Source organism: Citrus clementina, unplaced genomic scaffold (genome assembly GCF_000493195.1).
Source record: "Citrus clementina cultivar Clemenules unplaced genomic scaffold, Citrus_clementina_v1.0 scaffold_9, whole genome shotgun sequence".
In the NCBI taxonomy this organism is placed as follows: domain Eukaryota; kingdom Viridiplantae; phylum Streptophyta; class Magnoliopsida; order Sapindales; family Rutaceae; genus Citrus; species Citrus x clementina.
Window position 1 is genome coordinate 31,038,823 of NW_006261964.1, and position 12,001 is coordinate 31,050,823.

The window sequence follows — 12,001 nt, forward strand, 5'->3', positions numbered from 1 at the left end:
CTGTCCTCCCATCTTGCAACCATCTTGCTAATAATTATTTAGATATAAATTAATACAAGTTAACTGAAAGCATGTTTAATATCCTTACAACTATCTTAATAATAATCATTTGATAAAAAAACTAATTTACCAAATTAATCTTAAAATAAAATAATAACAATTCATTTTTATTTTAAGGCTAATTTGATTAATTTATACTTTTGATTTTTTATTAATATCCTTAAAAATATTACTACAAGGGTAGTATTGTAAAAGCAAAAAAAAAGTAAAGGTAAGATTGTATTTAATTGCTAGCGAGGGTATTTTGAGATAATTATTAAAATATAAAAATTAAACAATACTTTTTTAAAAAAAATTAAATAAATAATTAAATCAAAATATGGGAACCAAACAAACATTTACCTCCTTGATAATACTAAGAACAATTTTCACACACAACCGCGACATATAATAATGGGAATTCAATTTCCGTAGCCGATAAAAGTCGTTGATTATTAAATATTTGGATTTGGACGGAGAGCTGCCAACTGTAGGCCATCTTTTATGGGCCTAATCCATGGGCTGCAAGCAAAGCAAACCATTTATTTCCCCTCACAAAACTTTGGACCCATACAATTCCTTTGGCTATGATCACTATTCACTTGTGAAGTTTTCTCCTCTACTCTTCTGCTTCAAAGCACGTATCTGAATTTATTTTTCAGGTGAATAACTTTCCAACTCACCTATCGTATTAGTTCATTTATTTGAATATTTGAAAGGATATCTTCTTATTGAAAAAAATAAATAAATATTCATTTAGTCATTTATATTTGGGTTAAGTGTCCGTTAGTCTTTATATTTTAAAAAATAACTTAAAACACCCATGTTATTAAATATATTACATTCACGCCTTTAATTTTTTTTAATTTTATAATGATACCCTTTCAACAATATTCTTGGAGATATTAATTAATCTATCTATAAAAAAATTAATTAACAAATTAACCCTAAAATAAAATAAAATAAATGTAAAATTTTTATTATTATTTTATTTTTAGAGTTATTTGGTAGATTATTATATTATTATCAAGATTGCTACAATAGTACGGAGAATATCAATTCTTTCATACTAACAATTATTGGTTAACATTCTAATAAAAAGTAAATAAATTAATGCCCCAAAATTATGGTAAGGGTGTTATTGTAAAAGTAAAGGAAAAAATAAGAGCATGGATGTCATATATTTAGTAGGAAGGATGTCTTAAGTCGTTTTTTAAAATATAAGAAGTAAACGGACACTTTGTTTAAAATATAAAAACTAAACGAGTATTTACCAAAATAAAAAAGCACAACCAAATAATTTAATTCTTTTGATATACAGTAAATTATTATATTATTACTCATTTGAATTCAATACTGCTCATAGCAGTAGTTACAATCTATCTTTTTTTATAAAAATAAAAAATGGAAGAGTAGCTATTGGTTTAAAGATCCTTCACTACTAGAAAAATAGTCTTTACTGACTTTAGAATAGTGTCAGAAATTACTTTCACTGACACTTATTAATTGTGTCAGTAATCTAGGAGTCAGAAAAATAGTGACACTTGTAAGTGGTGTCAGTGATTACTATTACTATAGTATCACCGATATTATGACACCATAGTGTTAGTAATTATTGATATTTTATTAGTGTCTATAATTATTGTTACCATGGTATCACTAGTTAATTTATTTTTAAAAAAAATAAAAAAATTGAATTGGATCATTGCCTATTGATTTATTGGTAAAATTAAAAGCACCACAAAATAACAAAAAGAAATTGATTTATATCACAAAATCTTTCATTTCACATTTAAATATTATTAGTATATATTACAAATTCAACTTCAATAGCCAAAATATGAGATATCCTACTCTTATAACTAAATAATCTAAATTCAATACATAAAAATTTCTACCATCCAATCAAATGCCTACTACTTGTGGCTAAATTTAATAAATCTAGAAGCTAAATTGATAATAATGACTGTCTTTCACTCTTTGAATATGAGTAGTATAATTGCGTTATCACACAAGTAGCTTCTCCATTCAATAGACTGTATGGGTTAGGATACAAGTGAAGTTGAGGAATAAACATTTCAAACACATTGAGCAAATCTGCATACATGGAAAAGGGAGAAAAAATTAGCTGCCAATTCCCAACCATTAGAGAAACAATGGTTAATTGTTTCAGAGCAGCAGAGTTTAAACAATCATTAAAAATAACCTGCAAGTTCAATCAACATAAAATTTTTCAGATTTGAAGTATGCATATAGAACTTTAGTTTCTCCGAATTTCAGCTCATTCAAACATGTTTAGACTATTGTTTTGCACCACCAAACATGATACATGAGTAATTTATGAAAGATTGGACATCAACCAACCATTTTGAAAAATCGATTAAAAATCAGTTATAAACCCAATTCATTCCAAAATTTCTAGAACTGAAACATACACATTTAGCTTTAATTATTTCAAACATATGATAAATTTGGACAAAATATTTCAATAATTTGAGAGTTCATTCCAAAATCATTACTTATAAACAAGTCTTATGATTTTGGCCATCAGTCATATAAATATAAATAAGAAAAATTAAACAACTGAAGTAGATATTGCCTTATTATGAACATAAATATAAATAAGACAAATCTAATATTGCCTTAGTAATGAACTGAAGAAACAAAATTCTGTTTTGCCCTGTAAACAAATCCATTAAAGAAATGACAAAGACACCTCATTTCTCAACCAGTAAACAAATCCTCTTTAATGACAAAGACACCTCATTTCTCAACCAGTAAACAAATCCATTAAAGAAATGACAAACCTAAGCCACATACTTCAAACTTTTCCTTTGTAAAAGCATCTATTTGATAATTTGTAATAAATAATCATCCAATGAGACTATTTATAGCAAATAAAAATTGAAATCCATTCGATATGAACAAAACTAAAAAATAACAGCCGAAAAAAAATGAAAAGATTGCTTTTGAAAAAAAAAACTAATAACACATGAACAAATGGTTAATAAGCAATAAGTTATATCAACATAGAACCACTATGAACCAATATAAACCATCAATTTTAGCATAATCATACTGCTCTTAAGAATTCCCAAATTAGAAAATTTTAGGGTTTTAGTGTAAAAAATGTTTAATGCCGTTCATCAGCGAAATAAAGTTAATCTTACAGTGACAATCACCCTAAACACAATATTTTTCAAAGTAGATATAATGAAGGCTATTTGGTGCCAATAAAAGAAAAGAAAGTAGCAAAGAAAAAAACATAATAAAAGCTAAATCTTTACCTTCTTGTTTCTTCCAAGTAGCCAAAGAAACATAGAAGCTCTTCTCCAAATCACTTATTTAAACCTAAAAGAACAATTAAAACAAAAAAAAAATCAAGATCTAATGACAATAAGAGAGACCCGAAATCATAAAATAAGAAAAGAAACAAAAAGTTAGGATTTTGAAGGTAAATGGTGAACCTGTGCCACCGGTTTGACAGGATCATGGTTGAGCACTTTTTGACAATTTTTTTTTAGCACATAAATAATTTCATATTTACATATGGAAAATCATCAGTCACTTGCTGATAATAGAGAGCAATTTCATAATAATTTAAGTTCTTAACTAGAGGCATATGGTTACATAAATTTTGTCAAAAATTATATTCATAATTGATTTTTTTTTTATACGAAATGGAAAGAGCTCAACAATTAATGAAGAATGTCATACACAAAAGTCTCCAGCTCCTTTTTTGCAAAAATCTTCCCTTTTGGCCTTTAATCTGGCACTTCTTTGCACCTCAAAAATCACGTGGATTCGAATAGGCTCGCTTTCCGCTGCTGATGCTCTTACTCACGTGCTGGGTTTGAAGAGGCTCGCTGGCTGCTGATGCTGCTGCTCGCACTCGCGTGTTGGGTTCGTAGAGGCTTACTGGCCGCTGATGCTGCTCGCGCTCGCGTGCTGGGTTCGCAGAGGCTTACTGGCCGCTGATGCTGCTAGCGCTCTCGTGTTGGGTTCGCCGCTGTTGCTGCATGGTTCTCGTGGCTGCTGCATCGTTAGCTGGTGGTGATAGCTGATGGGTTCGATTGGCATTCAACAATGGTTGGATTGATCGATGATGGCTGCGATTTAAGTTGTATGGGTGTCGGTCGACGGTTGTTGGCTTTTGATTCTTGCTTGTGTTTAATTTAGGGATTGGTAGTTGAGCACTTTTTGACAATTTAGATGTTAGGGATTTTTCAGATCTGGGGAGCTTAGAAGGGAACCAAATACTTTGGTAGAGGGAGTTGAAAAGTTGTATTTTGGATAAGATAAGACTTGTCCATTTGCTGTGTTTTTATCCACTCAAAAAGCACAACTCTAAAAAAATTAAAAATCGTAGCCTAGTGGTCTTTTGATTCAATGTAGAAGCTCTAGGTTTAAGAGATCTTGGGTTCGAATTCGGACTAAAACAAAATTAAAATGATAATTTTTAATTGCTGATACATAAGCATCATTGATCGCTATTACTAAAGTTATTGATACTTCAGTATTAGTAATTACTGATACATATCTGTGAAACGCGGAAAATGATCCAAATATATGTATATACTGATATTTTTAAATAAAGTGTCAGAACACAAGTATCAGTAAATACCATTTTTAGGCAGTGTTTACTTTCTGGAGTGGGAGTGTGGAGTGTGGAGTGTAGATTTCTCCCACTCCAGTGTTTACTTACCTTAAAAAAGGGGAGTGAGAGTGGGAGTCTATGGTTCCCACCCAATTTTGGAGTGAGGAGTGGGATTCCCACTCCCGTGGGGAGAGGTGGGAGTGGGAATCCACTCCCCCCTCTTCCCATTTTATCCTTATAAAAATAAATAAATAAATAAAATTTAATAAAATAAATAATATCATATTTATTAAAAATAATTATTATATCATATTTATTAAATTAAATTAAATAAAATAAAAATAAATAAATATTATATTTAAATTAATAATATTAAACATTAATTTTAATAAATATTAATTATTTATTTAATTAATAATAATAAATATTTTATTCTAAAAAAATATTAATTTTGTACTATATTATCAATAATAATATTTCATTTGTGTTGCTATTATTAATAATTTTTATTCACATAATTTAAATTAAAATTAATAAAAAATTATGATTTACATAATTAAGAATATTAGTAATTATTATTAATTTATAAATATAATAAAATATTTATTTTATTTTCCAAATATATTTTTTTATTAATTTTTTAATTACAAATTATAATTCTGTACATAAGGATAAAATTGTAATTTAAAATAATTTACTCCCAATCCAAGACAAAGTAAACAAATAATTAGGATTCTGATTGACAATTCATACTTTCATTTAATCTAAGTAAACACCCTACTCCCACTCCCACTCCACACTCTTAATCCAAGGATTCCCACTCCAATCCAAAAAGTAAACGCAGCATTATAGTAGTGCTTATTTAAGCATATCTAACTAGTTAAGAACTTTTCACTATTAATTTAGACTAAAATATCAGCATTTGGTCGTGTTAGGATGCTTTATTGATGTAAGTTCTCTTAAGCTCTGTGTATTTATGAGAACGAATGATTAAGATTAATGTTATGAACTTTGTTCACATATTTGTATTTTGTTCAAGTAAATTCAAACTATTCGAGAATTTTAATCCCACTTTGAAGAACATTAATCAAAACATATAAAATATACATTTTTTTTTTCATTAAAAACTTACTAACAACTAGACATTAGAAGAGAAAAGTCTATTATTCATTCCCAACCTTGAATGTTGACCCATTCTTTAACAACTGTAAACCAACTACTGGTACATACATACTACACTAACCGAATTAATACACCATAAACCCACCAATATTTCCAAATTATAACCAAAACATTTAAAATTAAAAAAGAAAAAGAAGCAAGTTAATGTTAGTAATTAACATCATGGGGATTTTTCATTATCGATGATATCAGCAGGAGGAATGAAATAGTCCATGGAAAGGCCTGGCACATTGAACACAACGTCATCAATCCTCCACATCTCTTCCATCCTGGTTCTGCTATGCTGTATCGACAGCTCTCCGAACCGGAAAACGGTGGCGATTGACCGCCCTTGATGTGCGATGAGCACGCCGTCGACGTCGCTGTAGTCACCAATGCTACTTCCTATAGTTGTTTCCCAATAAATAGTGTCATTTTCCGGAGTCTGTACCCTGGTGAGATGTGAGTCCTCTAAGTATATCAATAGGCCACTCTTTTGGCAAAAGTAGCCGTATAATACATGCCTTATAACTTCAGCTGGACCCTCACTTCTTTCCATAACGGCTGCTCGATCTGCTGCAACTTTTAGAACAAAGCATTCATCATCTCCTATTCTCTTCTCCCCCAAGCATTGTGCTTTTGCAAATAAGCTGGCTGTGATCTTTGGATCTAGGCCCTGGAATTGCATTTATTACTGATCAATAATATTTTATAAAATAACAAATATCTAGATCCTAAATAAAAAATTTTTATTTGTTAAGGTGAAAATTATCCTTTGTAGACACGAATATATTTAGATCTTTAATCCAACGTTGAGTTTATATGTAAATAATTATATATTATAAACTAACATATAAACTTAAGTTCTATTAAAATTTTCAGTAATTCAGGCGATTAAAATTTTTTTTTATTCTCTTCCATTAAAGCTTGATAAAAGAGAGAGAGACTTGGCCTTAAGTTCAAAGATTGGGATCGTCACTTAAATAAAAAAGATATAAAAGAAATACAGGGGGTGGGTACAAGAACTATTAGAGAACGAACAAAGTAGAGGAAAAAAGACAGGAAAAGTGAAGGGGCAATAATGCGCTAAATCCAACCCTGTATATGAACCAAAGTTCCAAAAAGAAAAAGCAAAGCAAAGTATAAGTTGCAATCCCAAAAAATACTTAAAACCCATGTATGACTGTAATTTGTGGAACATGATCAAAATATGACATCACAAAAGATAATCACGTGCTACTCCTAACTCAGTGAGTTGATTATTCAAGAAAGGAGTGTGTCCGGTAAAGCATGGGACAGTTTCTCCATCATTGTCAGCTCACTCACTATTATTTGATTTCTTGGGATTCTCCCCCGTCATTCGTCTATCTATCGCTATCTTTGTTTGGCACTAAAGAAATTTGAATACACAGAAGCTTGCTTCTTTATTGAGATAACACGAATTATAACTTTACTTGTTAAAGTTTTCGAATCTACCAAACCTTAGTTAGTCCTTCAACCTATAAATTTGATTTATTTTTATATGAAATGACATTTATTTTATCTTTTGGGGCAACAAATATTTGATTTGTTCCTAAAAATTTGTAATTAAGATTTTCTAACAATAATTTAGCTGAACAGAAGAGCAACAGGATTGTATTGCTGCAATCCCATAACTCATTAAACTGTAGACGTTCGCTAAATAGAAAGAGTTATTATTACCTTCTTTGCGGCTAAGTTAAAGTTTCGGTGCCAAATATGCAGTGTGTATGATTCTATTTTACTGCTTCGGTTTAGTGCTAAGGGCGCTGTATTGCTACAATTCGCATTTTGTAAATTGTGGATTAATGAAAAAGAAGAGGAAAGTTAATTGTGTTATAATTGGCGAAAGAGGATTACCTGGATAATGCGACGCAGAGGGCGTTGAGGGCCTTTAGCTGCATGGGTTCCGAGCCAAGGAGTGTGTCGCCAAACAGTCTTGCCATCGCTGCCGGCGATGACCTTGTTGCCGCCGACTACCAACTCAAGAGACCACATTCCCGGCAGCATTTGCCAAAGAACAAAGCACCCACTTTCCCCACTTCTAGTCCCCAAGCTCTTCACATTTTTTCCTGAAGAAATCTCCGTCTCACAACAGACCATCTTCACTGTTCCTGTTGCGTACATATTTTTTGCACGCTTTTGTTGTTTCAAGCAACCCGTGGCCGCCAAATATTGCTGTATGATATAATGTGCACTCGAAGTTTCCTACCAAAAAGTCAATTACACAAATCATCATAAGTTAATCAGAAACAGTACTCAGCAGCCACCTACCAAAATGTGCTAAACAAGAGTCTCTCTCTGTAGTTCTAACCCTATTCACCCAAATAGAATTGAAGAATTTTAAACAAATTGGAAACTTACAATGGGGATGTCTTTGATATGGATGCGCAGAATTGGGTCGTTAACAAGAGGAATAGGAGCTAATGGGCAGCCTAAGACACCTAGCAAAAGCCTTAAATCTTGCCTCTTAGCAGGAATACTGCTACCTTCTAACGACATGGAAAAGTTATTATGATTAGTCCCCGAAGAAATTCCTTTTTGAATTCCGAACCATTCTCGAATCACTTCCCATGAGCTCTCCTTCTTGCTTCCTTCTTCTAGCATTTCAGGATCAGGACCTTCCATCAATGGAGTAAGCGTTTGTGTGCACCATCTTTGTTTCCTCCGAGCTTTTGAACTCATTATCAATAAAAGTTATCAAGAGATGGTCAAAGAAGAAGAAGAGAAGTTGGATATATGAATGAAGATAGAGTAAGATTTTGCTTTAAAGAGAGGAAGAGGGACAAAATATTTTAAAAGCGACAGGCCATCTGTCCAACCTGCAGAGAGGGATAGATTAGCATTATTATTATTTTACAGACTCGCATGTTGGGCTGTCGATATAGCTTTGCTTTATTCTTCTTCTTTTTCTTTTTAGACTCATCTCACTTGTCGTCTTATTTTTTAAGTCTGTTAAGTCTATTCTCCTGAGCTACTCGCCTACTCCTACTCCAAGTGAGAGGTCCCATTAGAATTGGCCAACATCTCTTTCCATAATCCTGTAGCTAGCTGCTAGTCTCCCTAATCTCCTCCATTTGGGTTAATCTTTTTCGGAAAACGATAACATGTGTTCCACATTATAAATCGTATTATTCTTTTTGCAAATTGATTATAACGATAAGAAACGCACTTATGTTTTACTGTTTATTACCATGAAAAAAATCATTTCTTGATATAACACGAGAACAAGATCATCACATGAATTTTTAAAGACATATATATTTTTGCCCATTTCATGGATGTTCTTTTTAATATTTGTACTTGATTAATACTTAATTACTGACTTATGTTTGTGAGAACTAGTTGATTCAATAGGTGAAATTTTTTTAAATGGTACAATAACTTCAGTTTTTAAACCATTTAAGCATAGTATTCATTTAAAGTAAAAGTTTTTTTTTTTTTTTTCTAAAGTCTATTCAAGTAAAAGCTTAAATTAAAAAAGGAAGTTGGTCCTTCGTTAACAACAATCACTAATCTATCAAAATTCAGATAAAAAAGAGTCCTAAGTCATTATTAGCAATAAAACAAGTACCGATCGATCTAGAAGGGTGCACTTTGATCGATGCATGACAAATTAAATATATTCTAATTTAGGATAAAATTGTGGTGCAACTGTGGTACCGTGCCACAGTTGCACCCAACCGTTGGATTTTCACTTATTTAAGTAGACCCCACTCATTTGAGTGGATCCAACGGCTGGTGCAACTGTGGCACGGTACCACAGTTGCACTGTAGCCTGACTCTCTAATTTATTGTAATATATTATCCTGCTTTGATAATCTTGATTCTTATCTTTCTCTGTGAAGAACATTTCCCCAAGTAGTCCGCAATTGCGTATATAATCTTGTCTCTATGATAATTATATAATTAAATCATTAATTAGGTGACTAATGAGCGGTTACATCCGGTCATCATACTTTACCACGTGGACTTTACTGATGCTCATGATAGTAATAAAATGGGACCCACAAAGAGGTGAGCCGGGGCCGGCAATTGGGCCGATCGAGCAACAAGTGGTAAAGATATTGGAGGGTCGGCATCTTGGTGATCTTCAAAGCTAAGCTCTTCTTTGGCAAAGGTTGGGGTGTGATTTTCGTTTGTTGGAGACAATTTTTTTTATCACATATTTACGCCACATTTGCTCTGGGATCCTCAAATAGAATTGTTTTAGTACATGCTACATGCTTATAGCTAGTCCATCAACATCGAATTATTGAAATATTAGACTATATATATATAAATTAGGATGGTGATTTAACAGTTAGCTTATTAGTGCAATTATTTTCTTCACAATTTCTCTTGTGACATGTCTTATCTTATTTGTTTGGCAAAAAGAGTTGTTCCGGCACTCGTTATGTAGCTAGATGGCAAGCTTGACTTTCCATCAAGATAGTTCGTATAGTTAACTACAAATTTAGGCAAATTATTCGTCTTATTACTCTGGATTTACTTTTCTCTTATTTTTAAATTTAGCTTTAAAGAACTTATTAATTCTCTTAATATTGGTTGGTATGTACCGAAGAAAGATAAAAGTAAACAAATAAAAGAAAGAGTGAGGCTATTTGCACCAAGCAATCTACTCTCAAACTCACTTTTTAATAATATTTTAATTCTTGAAATATTCTCATAATAATTTACTAATAAAGACAAGAACGATATAACTAAATAGAAATATTTTTTTCTAGTTATATTGATTAATTTTAAATAATTATTTTTGTTCACCTTACCATGGACTTACATCACTACGGTTCAACAATTTCTCTCTTAAGAAATGACTAGATAAAGTTTAAAAAAAGATCGCTTCAATCTATATTTTATGATGTTAGGTCGAAGATTTTAAAAGTAAGTGAAACTATAACAGTTACAAAATTATTTTTTTAAATTTCGAAATCTATCTTTTTTATCTACAGGTTGAAGATTTTAAAAATTGTTTTAAAACTATATAAAAAAGATAAATAAAAAATAAAAAATATTTTATAACGGTTATAGTTTGACTTACGTAGATAGAAAAAGATAAGAGGACATGGATTTAAAATGAGTTTATCAAGTAATTAGGTAGAATTTTTAATAAAAATTTAATTAAGTTTATCTAAAGCTTGGGTCTTAGCATGATTTTTTTTTTTTTTTTGCCATCCCTAATTTTAGATGAAGTGGAGCTTCTAACACACTTAAGAAGTCATATGAATATAATTACAGCTCTTTCTTTGACAAAAGTATAAAAAAAAGGACAAAAAATTGTATTAGTTATTTAGTTTAATTAAAGTTACTATCTTCTAGAATAAATTAATTAAATTGTACCCTTCATAATAAAATTCATATTATTAGGGAATTTATTTTTCATTGTTTCAAAATAGTTTAATAAACGATATAATTGTTTTATTAAAAAAAATTATATCATATATATAGCATTTGAAGATAGTTAACATCGATGACTTGTAAATATATTTTGTCCTTTCATGTCATTTTTTCTGGCAATAGAACCATGATCATAAAAGTTGGGTTTATAATGATGTTAAGGGGTGCGAAAAGCATTATTCTTTTAGATAAGAAAAGAAAGAAGTTTCCACTTTCGGCATTTTTATTTCTCTAGGCCTTTGGACACCCCGCAAAATCCCTTTTAAAACCCCCTTTTAACTGAAATTACTCAAATAACCTAACACAAATTAATTCAACTCTTGTTTTGAATGAAAATTCAATTAAGCAACTTTCAACAAACTTTTTTCACCCATGACCCATCCAATTTCATAATTTTTATTTTTATTTTAAAATTTAATTAATAATTAAAACGATTATAAGAGTTTAAGAGTTGTGAAGATATAATATTAACAAAAAATTTAGGATTCATATCAAATTTAAAAAGAAAATTTTTGGTAGATTTTATGGGAAAATGATTAATTGTAATATATGAATTTTTATTTTATCAATTAAACTTATGGTACTTTAGGAACTAAAATTGAGAAAGGGGCATTATTAGAATTTGAGAGGGTTGTTAAAAGCTCCAATGTATTTCTTATTGGTTTGACGACAACACAATTTCTTCCCCCTCTCTCCAAAATATGAGTGAGATTAAACCTAATTAACTAGTTTAATCTCAAGAGGTTAAACTAATTAACTAGTACACACTCTTGATTTATGTCATTATTG

General features: G+C 30.7%; 1 protein-coding gene across 1 annotated transcript; it reads right to left on the minus strand.

The window, feature by feature from the left end:
- Positions 1-5,814: 5,814 nt before the first annotated feature.
- Positions 5,815-8,576, minus strand: LOC18031563. Its single transcript, XM_006422233.2, has 3 exons — positions 8,180-8,576; positions 7,676-8,023; positions 5,815-6,473 (listed from the first exon to the last, which is right to left on the minus strand). The coding sequence occupies exons 1-3, from the start codon at positions 8,498-8,500 to the stop codon at positions 5,979-5,981; spliced, it is 1,164 nt and encodes a 387-aa protein (XP_006422296.1). The 5' UTR covers positions 8,501-8,576; the 3' UTR covers positions 5,815-5,978.
- Positions 8,577-12,001: the final 3,425 nt, after the last annotated feature.